This window comes from Melozone crissalis, unplaced genomic scaffold (assembly GCF_028551555.1).
Source record: "Melozone crissalis strain CALT ecotype California unplaced genomic scaffold, PUWL_Pcris_2 ptg000018l_1, whole genome shotgun sequence".
Taxonomy (NCBI): domain Eukaryota; kingdom Metazoa; phylum Chordata; class Aves; order Passeriformes; family Passerellidae; genus Melozone; species Melozone crissalis.
The window spans coordinates 33,686,558-33,709,022 of NW_026535796.1; the positions used below are offsets into that span (position 1 = coordinate 33,686,558).

At 52.9% G+C, this 22,465-nt stretch overlaps 1 protein-coding gene across 1 annotated transcript in view; it reads right to left on the reverse strand.

The window, feature by feature from the left end:
- LTBP2 (latent transforming growth factor beta binding protein 2) overlaps positions 1 to 22,465 on the reverse strand; it is a 71,150-nt gene that overhangs the window by 2,405 nt on the left and 46,280 nt on the right. Inside the window, exons 9-34 of the mRNA XM_054275182.1 lie at positions 21,502 to 21,576; positions 18,448 to 18,570; positions 17,822 to 17,986; positions 16,763 to 16,993; positions 16,197 to 16,219; positions 14,515 to 14,554; positions 14,012 to 14,098; positions 12,866 to 12,991; positions 12,555 to 12,683; positions 12,038 to 12,157; positions 10,970 to 11,089; positions 10,639 to 10,761; positions 10,314 to 10,439; positions 7,831 to 7,953; positions 7,408 to 7,533; positions 7,188 to 7,310; positions 6,829 to 6,960; positions 5,773 to 5,898; positions 4,904 to 5,047; positions 4,438 to 4,629; positions 4,235 to 4,315; positions 3,515 to 3,643; positions 3,140 to 3,280; positions 2,728 to 2,895; positions 1,977 to 2,240; positions 1,597 to 1,746 (exon numbers count right to left, since the gene is read on the reverse strand). Of these exons, the coding sequence (XP_054131157.1) occupies positions 1,597 to 1,746; positions 1,977 to 2,240; positions 2,728 to 2,895; positions 3,140 to 3,280; positions 3,515 to 3,643; positions 4,235 to 4,315; positions 4,438 to 4,629; positions 4,904 to 5,047; positions 5,773 to 5,898; positions 6,829 to 6,960; positions 7,188 to 7,310; positions 7,408 to 7,533; positions 7,831 to 7,953; positions 10,314 to 10,439; positions 10,639 to 10,761; positions 10,970 to 11,089; positions 12,038 to 12,157; positions 12,555 to 12,683; positions 12,866 to 12,991; positions 14,012 to 14,098; positions 14,515 to 14,554; positions 16,197 to 16,219; positions 16,763 to 16,993; positions 17,822 to 17,986; positions 18,448 to 18,570; positions 21,502 to 21,576 (3,387 nt within the window). The remainder of the gene's footprint in view (positions 1 to 1,596; positions 1,747 to 1,976; positions 2,241 to 2,727; positions 2,896 to 3,139; positions 3,281 to 3,514; positions 3,644 to 4,234; positions 4,316 to 4,437; positions 4,630 to 4,903; positions 5,048 to 5,772; positions 5,899 to 6,828; positions 6,961 to 7,187; positions 7,311 to 7,407; positions 7,534 to 7,830; positions 7,954 to 10,313; positions 10,440 to 10,638; positions 10,762 to 10,969; positions 11,090 to 12,037; positions 12,158 to 12,554; positions 12,684 to 12,865; positions 12,992 to 14,011; positions 14,099 to 14,514; positions 14,555 to 16,196; positions 16,220 to 16,762; positions 16,994 to 17,821; positions 17,987 to 18,447; positions 18,571 to 21,501; positions 21,577 to 22,465) is intronic.

Sequence of the window (22,465 nt, forward strand, 5' to 3'; positions counted from 1 at the left end):
AAAGGCAACAAGCAAAGGCTCCATAAATATGTTGGCAGGAAACAATGGGGAATTTCAGTCTATTTCTTATCAACAGAGAAAACAACAGCCAGCTGAGCTGGCTGGAGCAGCTAACACGGGTTTTGTTCCAGCCATCATAAAAACATTAGTGGTGATCAGACAGGGCACAGACCATGTTTGAAGTGTTTAAACAAGGGTGCAGGAGCACAGGGAGAGAAAGGTCACACTGATGGAGAGGTTCAACAGTCAGAAATAAAGCAGTTACATCCATAAAGTTTTGTGGCAACACAAATTCATGTGCTAATGCTGCCTGCAGCCCCTTAAAAGTTGACAGTTCTTTCTGAGGTGGTAGCATAAAGGAGGCCTCAGAAAAGCAACAAAAGATAAATCTCATAACCATCTTCAAAAACAGAGAAGGGAAAATCCAGAATTATAGTCTGCTCACCCGTAAGCAGTTCAGGTTTGTGAGTGATTAGGTCATAACCCTCTAAAGAATAACAAGATCATTAAATAGCTGGTGCAGATCAGTTAAGGCCTGATTACGTTAAGCCAATCTGGTTCTCTTCCCTGACCTGATAACTGGCCTGTCAGATAAGAGAGAAGTGGTGGATATGATGTGCCTTGGCCATGGTGAGGATTTCAACACACTCTCACATGACACACTCAAACAGATTGAGAAAATACTCTCTAGATTAAACTGTGGCAATTGCACAATGGACCACACAGCTGCACTTCAAAGACAATTAGAAATACCTGGCTGTTACAACAAAAACCCTTTAAAGCACAGGCTGCAGTGGTCTGTCCTTAGCCCTACTCCAAGCAAATATTGTCATTAAGGTAGACAAAGGAAGAATCCCCAAGCTTATAAAATATATGTGTGTGACACCAGGCTGCAAGCACTTTGCAGGGTTCAGACTTACTCTGATATAGTAGCAGTCCAAATTCAACCAGACAAAATTCATTGAAGGCAAATGCAAAACATTATGGCCGATGAAAGGAAAACGGTGCACAAATGCAGAAGAGGGAGTAACATCTCAGGCTGCCATTTTGCACAGCTGCCTTTGGGATGGTATAGACCATGGGTTCTGTATGAAGAAGCTGCACCATTGTTTTGTACAGTAAGAATACCCTGAGTTGGAGTAAGTGCTGTGCCTAAGGAAAAAGAGAGTGTCTTCATCTGCTCTGATGAGTGCCTGAGGTCTCAGCTGGCTTGGAGACATATAATGAAAAGGATGGAGACATGGCATAGGGATTTAGAGGAAATGCAGAGAGAAAATTTAGAAACCATGTCTCATAGGGCAGTGTGGAAAGTGAGGAATTTCACCAGGGCAGTGGCAAATGCAGAGGACATTAATCACAGTAACAATGGCTTGTGATGTACAAGAGTGGTATGAGAAGACAAGAGACATCAGCCGCTCTCGGTGATGCCCCAAGCCGCTCTTACCTAGCTGCCAGCAGAAAGCGGCCGGCGGAACTTCCACGAGGGCCCTCCCAGCCGTATGGGAAGGAATCGGAAGAGCGGGAGCGCTCCTGCTGCCGTCCCGGCCGGCACCGGCAGGGAGCAGCCGCGGCCAGGGGACGCGGGGCCTCACTCACCCACGCAGGCCATGCGGGTCATGTCCAGCTGGAAGCCGTCGAAGCAGTCGCAGGTGTATCCCTCCGGGACGCGCACGCAGCGCCCGTTCTCGCAGCCGTTGAGGATCCCGCACTCCTCCGCCTGCAGCCCCTCGAAGCCCTCGTAGAGACCTGGAGGGCGGCAAGGCGGAGTCAGAGCAGGGTGAGCCTCAGCCCAGTCACACAGGGAATATCGGGCATGCAGCAAGACAGTGACTGACCGGGACTGACTCAGGCCTGACTCAGAACGGCCAGGAACAGAGCTTGCTCCTGGCAGCCCGGCCAGGGTGGGAACCAGGAGGCAGTCAGTCCCCACGGACACAGTCTGGGTGGGGAGGCACTGCTGTGTCTCCAGTACTCACCAGTTTGGCCGGGCAGGTAGCGGGGTGGAGACCGCGCCGGGCCATGGTGGAGAGGGCTGCCACGAAACTCACTGCTGGGTACCCTCCGAGGGAAACTGGCCTCGGGGCTTCCGTACTCAGACTCCAGGTAGTTGTAGTAGGGGCTGGGAAGGCCATAGTGAGGGTCTTCCAAGCCCGGTCCGTACTCATACCTAGGTCTTTCTCGGAGCTCACCCCCTCGCTCACTGTCTTCACTGGCCCCATTACACAGGAAAGCAAAATCAGCTGCAGGTAGTGAGGAAAAGGAAGGGTCAGTGCAGCCTGGCTCAAAGTCCACTATATGGCCAGAGGGTGTGCATCCACACTGGGTCAGCTGAGCCAGACCTGCCTTCAGTGCCCTCCAAAGCTGCAGCTCTGTAGTTTGTTGATTGTCAAGAAGACTAGCTCCTGTCTGGGGCCAGCAGGTTCTTGAGCAGCAAGAACCCCAATTCCCAGGGTGCTCCCATCCCCAGCTACCACTGCCTCCTAACGTGTGCAGAAGCAGTGGGATGCACAGGGCAAGTCTCCCCTCAAATACATTGCACTTGCTGCAAACCAGTTTCAGGCACATTCTACCCACTGGTGCAGCTCAGCCCTATTGAAGTGTGTGTGGGGTTACCTACTCCTTGAGCTGGCTCCAACAGTGCAGAGATCTTATGCATGACATGACAAGTGGCAGCCCAGCCCATTCCCACCTCTGCTGAGAGATGCTTGCCCATGCCACCCAACTTACCAGAGGACCTGTGGGGACAAAGTGCACAGTTCTGGCCCCAGGCTTCGCCGAGCCGGCAGCAGCACTCGGTGTACGTGGTCTGCTGGCCATGCAGCAGGTCTTGGCAGATGTAGTCAGCAACGGTCTGCCAGCAGACGTCCAGGTGGATTTCATACTCCTCCAAGGTATCTGTGAGTGACACAAGCAAAGGATGCCATGGAAATCATCCAGAAGAGTGCCTGTCCATCTTGTCCCAAGATACATGACCATGTGCACCAGCTTCTGCCCCCTCCTTGCCCTGGCTGCGCCCTGTACTGGTGCTGACACACCTCAGCCAGGCACCAAGTCCCCACCCACTGCTCCTCTTGGAGGACCCAGACATGAGGCAGGATGTGTGGGGCAAAGGTGTGCTGCAGTGGGGGATCAGGCTCACCTGCCCTGCTGGAGAAATTCACACACCGATTGCCAGTGGCATCCAGCACAAGAGGGAGGCTGCAGAAACAGTGGTAGGAACCTTCTGTGTTCAGACACTCGCCATTGATGCAGTACACTTCATTCTGACACTCATCCTGATCTGCCCACACACAAGGACAGGGCAATGTTTCAGGCTGGCAGACATGAGCAATGTGACCCTTTCCCTCCCCAAATGGGGACCTCATGGCCCTCAGGCCCTCCTCTCTTGTTCCCCAGGAGGGTCCCAGGAAGCCTGTTACCTAGACCTGGCCCAGCAGGGACAAGTCTGGGTGTAGCAGCACAGCTGTCCCCCTGTGTGCAGTGGGGTGCCCACTGCTCTTTGAGGCCACCTTACCAACACACTCAAGCCTGCTGGAGTCATAGAAGTATCCTGTACGGCAGAAGCACTTGTAGCCGGGCACCGTGTTCAAACACTGTCCATTGCGGCAGAACTCAGAGCCAAATATCTCACACTCATCCATGTCTGAAAGAGGGATGGAGGGAGGGCAAGTGTCTCAGGAAGCAGAGCCTTGGAAGCAAGGTGTGCTGGGTGCTATACCTGCAGAAAGCTGTCACAGCACCTTGCCTGGATCGCTGACAAGTCCCTGAGTGAGCCCCCCACCTCTCCCACAGGCCCCATGCTTGGGAGCAGAGGGAGAAGCACCCCCAGGCAGAGCAGGAGGAGGGATGGTGTGAGCAGGACACTCACAAATTCATGTGTATCTTAAGCACACAATTCCCATGGAGGCAAAGTGCCAAAGACTAAGCAAGCTGGCCACTGGGAGTAACTGGAAGAGCTGTGTCTTAATGGTCCCCATCCCTGGCTCATAATGGGAGACTTGAACCAAGAAAGAATGACTGCCAGCAACAAGGCAGGACTGGAGGCAGGGGCACTTCCAGCTCAACAATACTGGCAGTCTGGGATTTCTCTGAAATGGGGAAGGCAGCAGCAGGATGTTAGCATCCCCCACGATAGGCCTGGGGAGATAGCTTTGTCAATGCATTTTCATGCAGGGTTTTACATACTGCTCTCCCTCTTCCCCCTGGAAGAAATGAAAGAAAATGGTGCTAGTACCTGTGAAAGAAACTTTTCCTGAGAGTAGATCTTCCTGGGGAATATAGCCCTTCCCAAGAGGGCAGATCTCTTGGTACTCCACTGATCAAGATACAGATGCCAAGAGGAGATGGAAAGAAAATAAGCAGTTCGTTAGTGCAATCAAGGTGGAACTGGCAGGCAGAGCACTGGCCCTGCCTGGTGAGGTGGGATCACAGACCTACCTGTGCCTGGGATGGGGCAGGGGTAAGTCTCACAGTTGTCACCCCAGGCTGCCCCCACCGTACAGCAGCACTCCTCCTTGGTGATGTTCTTGGCCAGGACGCTGTCACACAGGCGCACGTCACTGATGTGGTAGTAGCACTGCTTGCGCTCTGCGCTGTCAGAGACGTGGGCTGCACGTGTGTCGGAGCTCTCTAGAAAATGGCAGAGCAGGGACGGGATGGGGTCCTTGGTGCCCCAACGCAGCATCCCACACCTAGGAGGTCCCAGAGCACACCCCTCACCAGCAGTGTGGCCTTCCCAAGTCCTCACTTTCAGGCTCCTGAGCTCTCCCCAGACTAACACTTGCCCATTATCTGTGCAGGCTTGTACAGCCCTGTCAGCCCCTCATCTTTATCTCACCCCAGCCAGGGCTACCACGCTCCTGCTCTAGCTGCCACCCATGCTGTGTCACAGTTGCCTACTCACCCACGGCAGCTCGGGGCTTGCACTGCCCTGCCTCTGTGTCGTACTCCTCGTGGTCACTGGGGCAGAGGCACAGGAAGGATCCCTCCACATTCTCACAAAGCGCAGTTCCGCACACGGCCACCATCAGCTCACACTCATTCACATCTGCAAAGCAAAGAGCAGCAGTGGGCAGCAGGAGCCCTGCCTCTGCATGGGCAGCCTGTGCATGGTCTGCAGCATGAAGCTACCCTGCAGTAGGGAGATGAAAGCTGCTAGGGACGAGCTGAGGACTACATTCACACTGTGGCTTGACACAAGTCTGGCAGGAGCCTCATGCCCTGCTCTTAGTGGATCCAGAGCCTGAACTCCAGCTTGCTGAAATCCAGTGTGTTGCTGGATCACAGAGTGGTCTAGGTTTGGAGGACTCCAGTCCAACCCCCCTACTCAGTTACAAGACCCACCAGGCTGCTCAGAGTTTTTTTTCTTGGGTCTTTAAAATCTCCAAGGATGGCAACTGAACAAACATCACAGGCAACACTTCCACTACCTGAAAATTTTCCAACGAAAACTTTCTTCCTTGTAATACACCCTGCCTGATCTCTACAGGGACCCATTAAAGTACCTTTGTAGCACCTTCACTGTCTCCATCCCCCAAGGACCTCCTTTCCACCTGGACAGAATATGGCTCCATGTTCACAATTAAACACTTACTTTTTCAGAGCCTGGTCCTTTGCAATCCCAAAGATCTGCTGTGATAAGGGAAGGGGTTTTGACTCCATGAGCTGCCCTGTCCACGTGTGTGATTCTCAATGCGTGAGAGCAGTCCCTGTCTGTGGTCTGGGAGCCATCACCCAGCAGGGATGGCTCTCCTTTGCTGACTGCAGACTCACCAATGCAGTAGTGCCCGGAAGGTGAGCTCTCATAGCCACGGTCACAGAGGCAGCGGAAGGAGCCATCCGAGTTCTCGCAGAAGCCGTGGCTCCCGCACAGCGTCTCATTGGCACATTCATCAATGTCTGCAGCAAAGCCAGAAACAAGAACTGTCCTAGTCGCCACTTCTCCCAGTGGACACCCCTACTCAGGTCTTTTGGCTCTGACCCCAAGATCTGGGACTAGGACAGGCATTTCCTTGATGTGAGGGACTGGGTCTGGCTGCTCCAATTACCTATGAGTATGCGTGTTAAGAGAAGCTTCTTGCAACGCTGAGAGCCACAAAGAAGCCATGTGAAAAGAGCAATAGGGGCAGGGCGGGAATGGGAAATTGATGGGAAGTATGGGAGGTGACTGGCAGGTGTGGCTGAGGGTAGCAGTTTCCTGCAGAGATGTAAAGGGACACAGAGCCTACAGGCTCCAGCTGCTGCATGGAAACTTTCTTGGAGCAGTCAGAACAGCTGTGTGTCCACAACCCAAGATTCCCAAGGCCAGGGGCAGCTCCACGTGCTAAGGCTGAGTATTAGTGCAGCCCAGAGCCCAGTGGCTGGCAGCAGCTCCTCCCTGCTGCAACCTTCCCTGAGCCGGGGGGAGCCTCAAAAAATGCAAAAACCTCTTTGCTGGAGCCTAGGCTTGAAACCCAGTCTGACTAGTCTAGCATGCTCTGGTACCAGCAATCTTTCCACTCACCCAGGCCTGCCAGGCAGGTGACTGGCAGTGGCCCCAGCAAGCACAGCTTACAGGGAGCTGTGGTCCAGCCCCAAGCCTGGAATGGCTGTAACCTGCCCAGGACTCTCCCCAAGCGGAAAGCAGCACAATGCAGTGTCTGTTCCAGATGCCAGGAAGAGAGAAGTCTAGACGCAAGCAGGCAGCGCAGCCAAGAAAACAAATTCTCAGCATTATCTGCCTCTCCACCAGCCACACATTTCCTCCTCCTCCTTCTCCCTTGCGCCTCTGGCAGAGATGTCCCTGTTCCTGCCAAGGTGAGGGGCAGGGAGAGCCAGGGCTGGACTCACCAATGCAGTCACCCAAGGGGGTCCAGTGGAAGCCAGGCTGGCAGCCCATGATACAACGGTAGGAGCCCAGGCTGTTCTGGCACCGCCATGTGCCGCAGATGGCATCCCCATATTCTTTACACTCATCCACATCTGCAGGAAGGAGAGCAAGGGATGAAGATGGTCAGATGGGGACCCTGTTTGTTCAATGCAGCACCTGGGTCTGCTTCAGCTGGCCAGAGGTCTTGAACCAGTGCTAGTCCTCCTTACAAGTCACCAGCATCTTTGAGTGCTGGGAGCAGAACTGCCCTCCCCCTGCACTGGCTTCAATCGTCCCCTCAAATTCTGGGAGGCTGATTGTCCCAGCAATGAGCTCTCACCCACGCAATCATCAGTCTCTGGGGAGTGTTTGAATCCATTTTCACACAGGCATCTGTAGGAGCCTTCTGTGTTCAGACACTGGCCTTGTGAGCACAGGGACTTGTCTGCACATTCATCCACATCTGTGAAATCAAGACAAAAACATCAGCCTGGATCTCAAAGCAGGGCAGGAAGCAGAGGGCAGGACCTAAGGTTTGTTCCTGCCACCCTTCAACTCACCTTGGCAGCTGACTCCACCAGCCACATTTGAGAAGCCAGTAGCACAAATGCAGAAGTAGGATCCTTGACTGTTAAGACATTCTCCATTGGGACTACAGATCTCACTGTTCAGGCACTCATTCACATCTGCAGAGGAAGCAGAACCGTGCACCCAGCCCTGGGGTTCATCCTTCACCAAAGCCACATGGATTCCCTGTTCCCAGTCTCGTACAGGCAGCCTTCAAAGGGCTCCTGGCCCCTTATTTTCTCATCATGGAAACAGAGATCTTCCCTGTCCATGGTGAGCCCAAATTTGACAACAGCCTTATGGATGTGCCATGCATGGTGGCATCACTTGCCTTGGCACCAGCAGCCTCCCTGCTGAAAAAGAAGGGGGATCCAGTATGTCCTGGACCCAGAGGGCTGCATGGATGGGGTCCATACCTTTGCATATGGTGCCATTGATGAGCTCAAAGCCAGTCTGGCAGTGGCACTCATAGGAGCCCGGTGTGTTCCTGCACTCTCCCCCCAGGCACTGGACAGCAGGGTCCTCACACTCATCCAGATCTGCCAAGAGGAAGGGCACAGCACAGAGTAAGGCCCCAGCTCTTGCCACCACTGGAGAAGATCCCCATCCACAGAAGCATCACCCAGCTCTTGGCCTGCAAAGTGGGTTTGAGCTGTCCTCCCAGACCATCCCATCACAGTGAGAAGAGGGTAGAGACTCCCTGTTACTGGGGTGTGCAGATTCAGCCCAGACTCTTCACTCCCTTCCATCATAGGGACCAGCAAAACACTGTCCCAGCACCAAGTCAATGGTGCCCAGTGACAGGACCAAAGGCAAGGGGCACAAACTGAAATACAGGAGGTCCTGCCTGAACACTCTTTCTGTGACAGTGGCAAAGCACTGGCCTAGGTTGCCCAAAGACATTGTGGAGTCTCCATTCTTGGAGATACTGAAAAACTATCTGGATGTAGTCCTGGGCAGGCAACAGTTGGTGGCTCTGCCTGAGCAGTGTGTTGATGAGATGAACTCCAGAGGTCCCCTCCAGCCTTAGACATTCTGTGGCACTGTGAGCACAGGGGTACTGCTAAACCCAGTGTCTGTCTCCAGCAGAACTCTGCTCTGCATACAACAACCACCAAGAGGCCAATGCAGAGTCACAGTTGTTGACAAATCCTCCCTTCAGCCGACTGCACAAGAGCAAACATCAGCAGAGCACCGCAGCACCAGCCCTACCTTCCAAGGCTCTGCTTTCTCACTTGCCAGACTTGTTTACAATGTCCTTCTCGTGGAAGAGCTGTCCAGGTGTCTACAACAACTCTTACCCAACTGCAGAGCTCTCCACAAACCCTCTCTCACCCAACTCTCCCAGGCCTTGGCCGGAATCTGCTGTCACTCTGAGGATTTTGCTCACAGCAGAGGAGAGAGGGATACCTTCCCTCACACAGAGGGCTGCAAGATGCCAGCAGACTGCCTGCAGCCCTTGAGGTAGGGGCAAGCACGGGAGAACACAGCACTGACAGGAGGTAAAGCCCTGAGACTGGCAGCTCCTGAAGATAGGGAGGAACACCTTCCCCTTTGCAGAGCACTGAGCATGCCACAGGCACAAAGAGCATCGATCCCTACCACCTCAGGCAGGATTCCCAGCTTTTCACTCTCAAAGGGTTGCAAGAAGCAGTATTATTGAATCCTTCTGGACAGGAACCAAAATCTAGTTTATTTACCAAAAAACTATCACAAAACCCTTATCATGTTTCAAATATGAAACCTAAATCCACAGACAAGGCCACCAGCCAAGGCAGGGAGGAACATACCATCCTGCCATCAGGTCAGTGTGACCCAAACAATATCAAACCCTGATAAGATGTCCTCGTGAAATGGCTGGGGCAAGGTGGCTGAGCTGGGGCAGCTCATGTGGAGTCTTGGGAAAAGGGGAGGGCAGATGTAAGGCATCAAACCACGGCTCTTCCATCACACCCAAAAATCAAATGCAAAATTAGTTCATTTCACACTGGCTTTCTCAGACATCAAAACAGAGAGAATTAAGGGAGGAAAACTTCCCTCTACTCCCCTCCTGGAGGCCCCCTTACAGGGGGATCCTTCTGAGAGTCACATCAAAGGCAAGATCTTACATTTGCCAGCTACGTGCAGGCTGCAGAGCTCTGTAGTGCTCCAGAGATAAATTCTCAGCACGTGGCCATTCTTTAAACAAATACCTTTGCCAGCTCTGCCCTTTCCCTTCCTTGCTCCAAACAGGGAATTTGCATCAAGCCATTTCAAGCCCAGGATATCCCCCCCCAGTCAGCCATCAGAGATGGAGTTTTCCTGCTTGTGCTGGGGCAGTTGTGCTGTAAAGCTGGGACTGAGCACTCTCATGTCTCAGCACTGCAACCAACACAAATCAGTGCTGCTGTTAAGTCTCCGCCAGCATACCTGGCACAGCAGAGACCTTGTTCTAAGCTTTTCCTTTTAAACATGTCCAAGTTATATTAGGGACTGGATAAAAATTATGAAACCTGGGTGCTCACGGTCTCTCCATGGGCTGTGGACCCAAGGTTTCTCCTTCTGTTGAAGGCCTACATTTGATGTATATGTACACAGTTCTGAACTAAAAGACACACAACTCTGCCAATGTTTCCAGGCCCCCTGTACTCCTCTGGCCTTTGTCATGATCTTCTAGATCATCATTGGTCCATGAATCCTTCCTCCCATCCCCTCCTGTGTGAGCAAAATCACCTTCCTGCTGCTCCAAGTGACATATGCTCGCAACCTTCCATGCTCTCTGCTGAACAGGAAGCTAAAGAGCTGGAAAAGGATCCTGAGGCTAAAGAAGCCCTCCTGCCCCACCAGTAACCCAGCTATGGCAATGTCTCTTCCTTCATTTCCTCCAGCACCCCCTGCTCTGTTCCTGGGGAAGGGATACCTTCACACATGCTGCCATCTCTGGAGACAGCATAGCCGGTGTCACAAGACATGCAGGAATAGGAGCCCTCAGTATTGAGGCAGAGTCCAGAGGGACAGGGAGCCCGAGCTGTGCATTCATCAATGTCTGCATAAACACATGAGGGAGAGAGGGATAAGAGGAAAAAATGCAGAGCAACCATGACTAAGGGGCACATGTGCTGGGGGAACTAGCCAGCATGATGGCCAGGACTCAGGCAGAGCCAAGTGCTTAGGGAGAGCCTAGGGAACCCTCTGGACTGAGTATGTGACACTTCAGAGTGTCTGGACACATGGCTCCTTAGTACCTTGGCAGCTCTTCCCATCAGGTGCCAGCTCGTAGCCGCGGTAGCAGGAGCAGCGGAAGGAGCCATCCAGGTTGACACACTGCCCGTGAGCACAAGTCCCCTCCACAAGACACTCATCCACATCTGTGTGACACAGAAGGCAACATGGCATGGGAGGGTGCTCACGGCAGTCCCTCCACACAAGCTATGAGTGCAATATGCTCTGGCCAAACAGGCTGGCTGACTGACTGCAGGAGAAGGATGCTGCCTGTGCCCCTGCTCCTTTTGAGGCTTACAGGGAGCGCTGCCGTGGGGGCAGGGGTGCTGCCCAGAGGCAGCCCAAATTTCTCACCAATACATCTTCCGTTCCTGGGCCGGTAGCCAGCCCCACAGCTGACACACTGGTAGGATCCTAGTGTATTGACACATCTCCCACTGGGGCAAGAGCTGGGATCCACGCACTCGTTGACATCTGCCAAGAAACACAGTTCTTTCAGGCTCCCAAAGGTAAACAGTGCAGCAGTCTCCAATGTCCTTTCCAGCCGGATCCTCAGAGTTTCCCTCCAGGGCACAGTGACACCCAATAGGAGTTGAGATGAGTTTGCTGGGGCTTAAACAAAATCTCTTTTGGCCCCACCTATCCCTCAGGATCCTACACCCACATCTGAGAGCTGACATAAGTCAGCAGCTAAACTCACTGCTGCAGGGTGTTGCCAAGGCCAGGAATGTGCATGGGCAGAGAAAGGGATCAGAGAACATCTGTGCAGGGCCATCTCATCCGGGAGTTTCGTAACTATGATTAGGAAGCAACCTCCAGCTCAGTTGTCCTTAAGGCAAGTGCTTTCTGGAGGCTGTGTCAGGGGAAGCAGCATTCTGTGCATGCCCTGTTTCCTGTACTGCCTCCTAAAATAGCCTCCACTCTGTGATGGAGATGAGCTACTGAGAAGGGGGAGTCTTTGATCAAGCACAACATACATTGACAAGAGTGAAAGCTTTGAAGGGCCCAGGTCTTGACATGTGAATGGGATGCAATGGGGATGGGTGGCCTGAGTCTCTGCAGCCTGCTCTCCCTGCAGTCCCCCTGCCAGCATGACAATTTTGTGACAAACCAAGGTGGCATGAAAATATATAGGCATGTCCTTCGATAATGGGAAGCTGGAATGGGCTGGTCATTGGGGAACTCCATGGAGAGATGGGAGAGAATCTTGGGAGAACTCCATTCCCTCTGCCCAGGAAAGACTGTTCCTCCTGCAGTCAAAGGAGAGGACAGGCAGTCCTTGGGGAGGGCACAGGGCAGACAAATGTGGGAGTGTCCTACCTCCCTTAATGGAGGAGACACAGAGTGATGAGAAAAGGAAGTGTTCAGCCATGTACAGGGTAGGTTGGAGGGGCAGGGGTTGCTGGGAGCAGCAAGCTTTACCTTCACACTGTCCTCTGGGGCCCATGGCAAAGCCCTCCTTGCACTGGCAGTGGTAGGAGCCAGGTGTGTTGATACACTGCTGTCCTCGGCAGATAGAAGGCTGCTCACATTCGTCTCGGTCTGGCAACACACAGGGGAGACAGCCCTGAGTCTTCCTCCACCAGTGCCAGGAAGGCTGGGTGCAGGAGAGCACATGCTCCCCCTGCAGCTGGCTCTACCCAAAGGATCTGTGCTGGGGCTCTCCTCTATCCCCACCTGCCCCAGCATCCTCCTAGCCCTGAAGCAGTGATCAGGGCTGGCATTACAGACTCCTGCCTGGACCATCATGGGCAAGGTCCTATCCCCAAGCAAGCAGGAGAAAGTGATTGCCATGATCAAGCTGTCTATGGCAGGCCTGTGGGAAGGGAGGATGTGCAGGTGTGCATGTGTGTGTGCACACTGATGAGAGAGTGTGAGGTTGAGAGAACAAAGAGGCTCTGGAGAGATGGCAGTTCTGTGCCAGGTGAACACTACTTACCCTCACAGCTTTGCTTGCCCGCCAAAACAGCCAGGGTGTAACCAGAGTAGCAGAGGCAGAAATAGGAGCCCACACTGTTGATGCAGCGACCTTTTCCAGCACAAGGGTCTTTCAGACACTCATCTTCATCTACCACCAGGCAGGGAAGGAAGACCAGCAGTCACCACCTTCTGCTTGCAGCCCCTGCCAGCCCCGCAGAGCAGCAGTGGGCAGGGCCTCAGCACAGCTGCCAGAAGACCTTCCCCAGAAGGACTGAATGGGCTGCTGAGGCCCAGAAGGCAGAGCAGTCAGACCATCAATTGCCAACCTACCAATGCAGTGGAGGCGGCTGGGGTCCAAGGTGTAACCAGGGTGGCACAAGCAGCTATAGCCCTCTGGGGTCAGAACACAAGCACCAGCTCCACAGGAAAGGGGTGAGGAGGCACAGCCACTGACCCCTGCAAAGAGAGAGCGCAGGGTTGGGAGCAGCACCAATAGGATGCATGGAATCTGGTGCCTGCTTTGTGTCCCCAGCACCATACCAGGAGGCTGCTTTTTCCCTTCTTGGAGAGTGATGCTGAGCCTGCTCCTCTCCTACAGAGAGCCTGCACCCACGGGACAGCAGGGAGGACACAGCAGAGCCTGTCACCTCCTGGGGCTCCTGTGGCCTGAGCTGGCATGCCCCAGTGCCATATATTCTCACCTGCACTGCAGCCCTATGCCTTAAACTAGACCTGGCAGCAGAGCCTGACACCTGTGATGGCGTTCCTTGTGGGGTGACGGCAGGGCCCCCCGCCTCGCACCACCCTGCTAAGCCGAGCACAGGCAGCAGTGAAGGGGCAGCAGGGCACCACACACCCCTCGGCATAAAGCCAGCGGGGGGAGTGAGGGGCAGCCCAACCCAAACAAAAGGCTATTGAGGAGACGAATTCCTCAGCAAGGTGCCTCCGCCAGGCCCGCTCCCCAAGGTGCTCCAGCCCCCGGCGCAGGGCAGGGACCACACTCCCAGACACTTGAGCAAGCCTGGAACAACAGCGGCCTTGTTTCCGGCGCAGTAAACAAGCCGCCCCGGGGCCACATGGCTGCCCTGCTCCCCCTGCCCGATGAGTCAGCGCACGGCTCGGCCGGGGCACGAGGCCAGAGCCACCGAGCGGGTGTGGGATTGTCCTGCTCGGCAGCCACCGCTGTGCCGGCCAGGGCAGCTGCAGGCGGGGAAGGACCCGGAGATACAAACACTTTGCTCCCCATACAGCTTCGCTCTTGTGACTCCCCGCAGCCGGCAGCAGCTGGGCCCAGGCTGCGACAAAAGTGGCAGGTCAGGGACTTTTCTTTGGGAAATCAAGGAGGCATGTGGGCAGATAAACAGACTGTTTAAAGGAGAGAGCCCCTGGGCAGAACTTAGGACATAATTTCACTGTAGTACCAGGCACAGAGGGGCTGTGGCAGGAAATCCCCATGACCAGTGGACACACACTCACCTGCTGGCACCTGTGTTGGAGCAGCAGCATCCCAGGTGGGAGTGGGGCCAGGCTGGCGAGGACCATGCCAGAACTCCTCTTCCTCTGCTGTGGAAGAAGAAAAGAGGAAGGTCAAGCTACCTGATCCCAGGCAGAGATGCTAACCCAAGATTTACCTGCGCTGGCTGTCCTGGCAACCACAGCACCAAAAAAGAACATAGGAAGAAGCTGCAGGGTGGTTGCAACTCTATCATCTTATTATTTAACACAGCCTCCTTCACTTGCTGGATATTCATCACCTCCCCACATTCCAATAGCCCCACATCAGCCACCCAGTGTGATGGGGTCCTCTGTGCTGCCCACAGCCAGCCCAGCCAGGAGCCTGTCCTGCCCAGCACTGGGGGCTGCCATGAAGAGAGGGGTGGCCCTCGGGGCATGGCATGAGCTCCCAGTCTCCCCACTTTCTTCACTGCCCCATTCTCTTCCCCACACGTGCCTTGCCCTCCCACCAGCCTGGCACTCACCTCTGCGCACAGCAGGCTCTGCAGTGGCATCAGCAGTTCCCTGAGGGACAGAAACATAGCATTCTTGTGCATGGAACTGGGATGCAGCACCCCTGTGACATTTTCCCATCCACCTCCTGGCTCCTTTTTCTCCCCAGGATCGCCATCCTAGGAGGAGAAGCTGTCGCAGCTGGGTGCATTTGGCAGGGCTGCTCTGTTGTCATCTTGGGCAGAATAGCTTCAGGCCATGCCCCGAGGGCCACCCACAGAGGGGCTGTGGCAGCACACTGTGCAGGTGAGACCAGGGCACTGCTGCCAGGCAGGCATCTCCTCAAGGTGGCCAGGAAGGTCATCAAGGCACGGTAAATATTGCCACTGTCACCAGCAGCTCTGGAGGGCTGAAGACAGCTGCTGCTTTGACCAGCCTCAACAGTGCTCCCTTACCAGAAGGGTGTTTTGTGCTAGAAGCTCTTTCTCAGCATCCCCTCCAGGCAAACCTATGGCTGCCAAAGGAAATGCTGGAGCACAACCTGAGTCCCAAGTCCCTGCTGTGTGGAGCTTTCAACAATGGATGAAGAAAACAGGTAAGGTAACTGAACAATGTAAGTTGTAGACTTCACATTTGGAAGCTTTGGTTCAAATTTCTGCCCTGTCTTGAGATTTCTCACATGTACTTGAGCCAAGTCACTTCATGTTTATGAAGCAGTGTCAATGGCAGTGCTGTCCCTTCCCTCAGAGATGCTGCATGTGTCTGAGGGATGAGCTGATATAGCAAGAGAGCACAGAGAGATATGCTCAGGAGGGATATGGCCAAACCTCTGCTGACAGCATGGATCAAGAGGCACACATTTTTCAAGTGAGACTCAAATGAAGTCACACAGCCCTAGGAGAGCCTAGCAGAAAATCAGTCCCCAGGCTGCTTCCATCAGACAGGGTGAATTCACACAGCCAGTGTTGGAGACTCCTGCCCTGACTGCTCCAGTGGTGTTCCTGCTGCACTCACCTCAACACAGGGTGAGCTGGGCTTGAGCAGGACACTGGGCTCCATGAGAGAAGCATGCCTAAAGCTGACTACAGCAGTTCCCCTTATCCTGCTGCCCATCAGCCCGACAGCCAGCCAGTCTGACACTGAGTGTCCACAACTCAGCTGTGTAAGTACAGCTGATATTAACTAAAGTCAGTGAAAGCAGAGCAAACTTGAATATGCAGCATAGAACAGAATGTCAAACCAAAATTCTTCATGATGTCCTTTTATAGTGGGATAGATCCTTGCTGTAATTCGCCCTTTTGCTCTTTAAGACTGAGTTCATCACAGATAATCCCTCCCATCTAGAGCTTCAGTCCCTGAGAGATGCAGTGTAGACATGGCTGGAGCCACAACTCCCATACCTGCCTGGATGAACAGTAAAAGAGTGTAAGCAGGAATAGAATCATAGAATGTTTTGGGTTGGAAAGGACCTTAAAGATTATCTAGTTCACCCTGCCATAGGAAGGGATACCTTCTACTAGACTAGGTTGCTCAGAGCCCTATCCAATTTGATCTTGAAAACTTTCTGGGCTGGGGCATCCACAACTTTTCTGGGCAACCTGTTCCAGTGTCTCACCACCCTCACAGTAAAGACCTTCTTCCTAATATCTAATCTAAATCTCCACTATTTTAGTTAATTTGTGTGACATCCCACTTCCAGCCAGACAAACCTTACCTGCACAACAGGAGAAATTTCACCTGGAAAAGGAAACAGTGCATGATGAGTAGAGAGAAGAAAGATAGGCATCCTCCTCAAACCCGGACTGCCCTAACTTCACCTCACCTCTAAGACACTGCCATTCGGTCCCTCACATTTGTCTGCAAGAGCTTGTTCCCAAAGCCAGCACACCTGGACTCCTGGCACTGTGCAGACCCCAGGAACAACTGCTCCAGCAAATACTGGCACAAGCACTTGGTCACACTGCCCTCCAGCTGGGCTGGACAGAAGCCCAAGGACTGGAGTCCTAGGCTCGCCACGCAGGCCTGAGGTCCTGGTGGAGGCAGCCTGGCCAGTCAGCACCAACTGCAAAGATGCAGTTGCAGAAGCCTGAAACACTCAACCTTCTTTCCAAAGACCTGAAGACCTAGTGCCTCATGCCTCAGGAACACTACAGTCATACAGATGTAGGGAGCCCTTTGCAGCCAGAGATCCATCCATGGTATATGACAGGACCTGAGAAGTTTTCCACCCTTGCTAGGGGCCCAGATGCAGCAGCTTTAAGCAGTAGAACCCCACATTACTCTGTCTTGCTGAGGTGCCAGGGTAGAGGAATGCCTCCTGGATGCTGCCACGCAGGCTGTCCTGCAGTTGCTGTCTCCTCGCTGTCCAGTCCAGAGTCCAGTTGCTGTTCTCCCTTTGCTCTTCTAAGCTGAGGGGCAGCTCCTCTGTCTCTGCTTTCCTCATTGACAGTCGGATATCAGAGCTGGAGTAGGTGTAGCCATGTCCTGCTGGGCAAATTTCCTTGAAGGCCTCTGCCAAGGAAAATCAAATCAAAACTCTAGAAAGCAGAGGTTGTAGACTGGTGGAGGGATCACTTGGGTTACCATACCCAGACATGATAGTGGGATAGTGGAATAAAGGAGTGAAGATGGGCAGGCATGTATGTGAGTGCAGGTGCCAGTTTCCCCAATCCTATAATTTTCTGTAATTTCTAAGAGTTAAATTCTTAAAGAAACACATCTCAATTGCAGTGGGTGGAAGCTTCAAGCATGAGGAATGTGCTCACAGAGCAGGGTGGGTTTCTCACAGGCATTCCCAGACCCCAGAAATGAAATCCCTTCCCATGGTCAGTACTGCTAGAAAGAGATCATGCCAGAGGAAGGTCCAAGCTGACCAAGGGAGCAGATAAAAGCAAACCTGGAGTACCTCAGCAATGAGCACTCTGCACACCACTCAAGATACTCTGCACAAACCACCTGAACATTTTTCTGGTCCCTGAGGGTTTTTGTGCTTTTCCTTCCACTCAATCCCATGCTGAGATACTCAAACTCATCCTCACCTGCCTTTCTTCCCAGCAAAAGATGTAGGACAGAAAAGGGCTGTTGAATAAAGCCAGGCACACACATGGCTGTGTCCTCCCTCTGGTACAGAGTGGTTTCCCATTACGGACTTCTTCATCTTCCCAGTATTATCCAGATCTGCTTCCTGGATTCTGTACCCATCTCCCAGGACAGCATTTGAGCTGCTCAGCTCTGGGCCCTGCAGCTGTCTGTGTCCAGGCAAGCCCCAGCCCCAGTCTGTGTCCAGGCAAGCCCCAAGCCCAGTGTAAGCAGAGCAGAGCCGAGGCAGGCCCATCTCACCTGAGCCGGGCGCGGGGCACTCCTGGCAGCTGTCGCCCCAGCCCTTGCCGACGCGGCTGCAGCAGCAGATCTGCTGGGTGATGCGGTGCGGGAGGGGCAGGGTGCACACGCCTCCGGCGGCCGAGCGGTAGCACAGCCCCTGCTCCATGGACACCGCCTTGTCCGCTGAAACAAACAGCGTGTCAGGGCCGGAGGTGCCCGAGCTCTCAAAGAGACACAACGGGGACGCACAGCTCTCCCCCTGGGCTCTTTCTCTGCTTGTGCCTCCCAGCCTGCCCGAGGGCTGCCCTGTCTTCTCTCCAGGACACACCCTGGCCATCAACCATTGGGCCTTTACCCCAACAGTGTCATCCCCAAAAAATCCAGCTCGTGTGGGAGTTCTCTCATCCCAGGGGGCTGTGTTCTCTGCTGCCACACCACATGCACATTCTCTTCAGCCTCTTCAGGGACCATGCAATGTCCACAGAGAATGATAATGCATGGCTGGAACCCATTGTGCACAAAAGTGCAGAACAACCCAGCTCAGATACACTCAAAGGAGATGTGAAGCAGGCTGTGTGTTCCACTCAGCCATGGGGTCCTCCTCAGGGCCCTCCCCAGACCGAGGGGTGCCCTGGAGCACTTACAGATGCAATGGCTGCGGGACGGGTCTAGCATGCTTCCAGGCTTGCAGGTACACCGGAAGCTGCCACGGGTGTTCATACACTCGGCATCTTTGCAGAGGCCCTGCATCAAGCACTCATTGATATCTGTGGAGAGAAGAGAACCTTGTGAGATGTGAAGAAGCTGAGGGTAGAGCTAAACTCCCTACACAGTGCCTCCCATTCAGGTGCTGTGAACCAAAGGGGTCCCAGCTGGGCTGGTGTCCGAGGCAGCCTCTACACCAAGCAGCACAGAGGGGACCTCTGTGGTGACAGTAGTCCCACATCTGCAGAGCTTGCTTGCTGCAGCTGCAGGATGGCTTGTAGATGACTGCTCTGCTTTTTGGTCCTTGTGGGAAACAGATGTGGTCCCTACGGTGAGCCACTCTGTCAGGGTCACTATTATCATGGCTGTTTGCAAGCCAGGAATGGCGAGTCCTGTCCTTTCTCCTGATTCTTGGTACTGCTTCCACAGAGCTATCACCCACAGAGGATCCTTGTTGAGAAACTTGGCGCCAGAATGCAGGAAGGGCATTGACAGATCCCATCCAGAGGCAGAAGGGTCATGGGCCACCTGTGGCTCACTGTGCCTTCTTCTAAGAACAGGGTGAGCAAGTGTGAAGTCATCACATTCAAGCCCTGCCTCAAGTTCTGCCTCTGCCCCTGACTCAGCACTCATCAGACACAGTCTTTGGGAAGAAAGCTGGATTTATCCTAGGGAAACACCATTGGGATCATCCATTTGACCTGCAGTAAAGGCTCTCCTGCAGCAGCATGTACGAATGTATGAGCTAAGCCAGAGAAGACAGGAATTGGCAAAAAGTGCATTAAGGGGAGCTGAGGGCACTTTTCAGTTAGAGAGTAAGAAGGAAGGTGGAATTCCATGTCCTCATGGAATAATGTAGCCTTCTATCTTCACTAAAGAGCTTGGTCCAAAAAAGTCAGAATGCTGATGAAATGTGCAGTGTCAGGAGGCACAAGCAGTGCAGGAAGAGCTGGATGAGACACAGAGCAGTAGGACTGGGAGTAACCTCAGCACAACCCTAAGACAAACCACAGGAACATATACTGCAAGCTAAGAGGTGAAAGCCATCAGTGAGAGGGTTCAGGGCCCACTCACTGCTCACAGGACAGCTCTGAGCTGCCAAGACCAAGAAATGCCAACGTGATGCTAGGCCAAAGACACAGGGCAGTCCCAGGGCCAGTGTACATGGCCCTGGTGAGACCTCAAGTGCCCTCAGAGCACCCAGTGGTGCTCTAGGAACTGTTTCAAGATGGATGGGGTGGAAGACTCAGGAACAGCTTTCACAGCACTGCCTTATTCCTCAGAGCCAAAGCACCACTGCTTGGTGGAGGGGGCTGTCTTGTGAGTCACACAGCCAGCAATGACAGCTGAAGTTCAGACTTAATGACCTAGAGGTCCTCCCCAGTCCTGTGCTCTAAAACTCCTCCATTCATTCCACCAGCTGCTCCATACACAGGTGAGACACACAGGGCCATGAAGACCAGGCCAGAAGTTAAGTCAGTCAGGGGTACCAATGCTACAGGGATCTGCAGAAGGAAGGAGGAGTAGGATTTCGCTGCACAACGTAGTGCAGCCAAATCCTCCAGTGCCTTCCTCTGCTGGAAGGCACTAGAGAAACCCCTTCTGTCCATACTGAACAGAGCAAAGTGGGCTTCTGCCAGGGTCCTCCTCCAGTCACAGTTTTTTAACAATAGCCCACAAAGCCAGGTAGTCTCCCCTGCTACCTGGGCTGGCAAAAGAAGACCCCATGTAGCCTCTCCTACATCTGTCCACCAAATTGCTCAGTCTAGGCTCTAAAGTGAGGGGCTAAGGCTTCCTGACACATGTTCTGCTGCAGCAGTAGAAATGGGAATAGCACCTTGAAGCAGTAGTGTTCGAAGAACAGAACTTCTCCAGTCCAGCTTACAAAGGAGTATCCAGAGGCACAAATCTCTGGTTCATGCTTTTTCCTGTGCAAAAACATCTTCCTAGCCAAATCCACACTGTCATCTCCCTCTGCTCCTCCTTGATCCACAGGGGACAGAAATCCAGAGCAGGCACTGCAGATCTCTGCTTTCTGACATGAGTCCCTGCAGCTGCTTTGTTCCCCCAACTTGTATTTTATGTCTCTGGGTAGCTCCTCATAATCACAGCACTGTCTGTGGCCACATAAGGGATGAGATCTGAGCACCAAGCTGAATAGTTGTTGTGTTGTTAAAAGTACTCCCTCAGGACAATGTGGGCAGGTTGAATCATTAATTAAGTAAGCATGGTGGAAAGTCCCATCTGAAAGAGATGAGTCATTGGACTGCCAGCCCTGGGTTTGCTCCCTGATGCATGTGAGATGACACCTCTCAGCTTTTCGGGGATCACGAGAAGGGAACAATAAAATTCCTCTTTAGTCAGAGGACAGAAAAACACAGTGTGGGTCCAAGAAATGCCAAATAAACATGAACAAGAGAGAAAAGTGGAGAGATTGGTGCCTTCCTCATATGGAACTAAGGGACCACAGAAGTGAGAAATGGATCGATCCTGGCAGCCTGGGGCAGGCAGGGGAGCCTAGCAGCATGAACAAGTGACACAGTCAGAACAGAAGGCATCACTTTTATGGCCTCTCCCACTTGTAAATGTTCAAATTGGCACTATCCTACTTGTAAAAGAACAAATGAACAAGCTGATAACCTTCACAAATATTTTTAGGAAACGGAATTTCTGTTGTTTCAGACCATGGAAGAAGTGTTTTTACACTCCCATTTAACAGAGCATAAACACAGGTCCTTATTGGGTCAGTAGGACTTAACAGGGGAGTTTCCTTGTACTGGCCCAACTGTGTGCTCACTGTGCTTGTCAGCAGAGTCACACAGTCCTGTGTTACCTGGTTTTCTTTTATTCTTGATAAGAACATGGAGGTTTTTATAAGTCACATTCTTTGAGGACCAAAACCAGGGATTTAGATAAATGTATTTTGTGTAGATAATTTCAGCTCTAACAGAGAATGTGAGAAGGAGAAAAACAGATGAAAGCAGCATCCTTACCTTGGCAGTGGCTCCGGTTCAGCCTCTTGTATCCCTGGGGACACTCCACCTGCCCATTCTCAATCACAGGATGTGCTGGGGAAAAAAGCAAACAGTGTGGGACACTGGCACTAGAGCCAGCCACCGGTGCCCTCCCTTCTCTGCCTTCCTTCCAGAGGGGAAAGTGTCCCTAGGCCTGCCTTGGGTGGGCTCCTGATGACTCCCACGGCAGAGGGAAAGGTAAGAGCAGCCATGTTATTCATGCAGTGTCTTCTGCTTCTTGGCAAGTGCCAAACTGGTGACCCAGAGGTGCTGCCTGTGCCTCATATCTACCACTATGTCACTTTGTCTCCTTCTAGGTCAGTTTGGATAGCCAGGTGGCACATGACAAGGGAGACAAGAGTGAAAGGAATGGCTGAGGTTCTTGACAAGCTGCTGAAGTAACAACTCAGGCCCTGTTTATTACATTTCTTTTTATACTGCATGTGATTTCCTGCCCCAATCCCTCTCATCAAAGAAAAATTCAGATTTCTGCTTTAAATAGTTTTGTGGGTTTCAAAATGTTCTGTAACACGCACAATTAAACCTCTCCAAATTTTTTAAAGGCAAGTAAAATGTGGTCCATAAATTCCTAGGAAGTCAAATTTAGGCACTGAATTTTGGAGCAAGGAACAGGGAATCTGAGTGGATGGGTTGGGAAGTGAGTAAGAATGGGGTGGGGGGTAGGAAGAAGGGTACTTTGCCTAAGGTTGGGATTTTCCCAGGGTGCGGTTTCTTTTACAATTTCTGGATCTTTTGCTTGGGAACAAGGAGTGCATGCAACAGCTAAGAGACTGCCCAGGCATATTCCAACCCCTCTTAATTTCTCCTGCCTGGCATCAGTAGCTCACTCCTTGGTGTCATATGTAGAAAGCCCTCCATGGCAATAGTCATATCAAGGATCTGGCAGATTCTTTACACATTCCAACTCCAAGAACCAGGGACA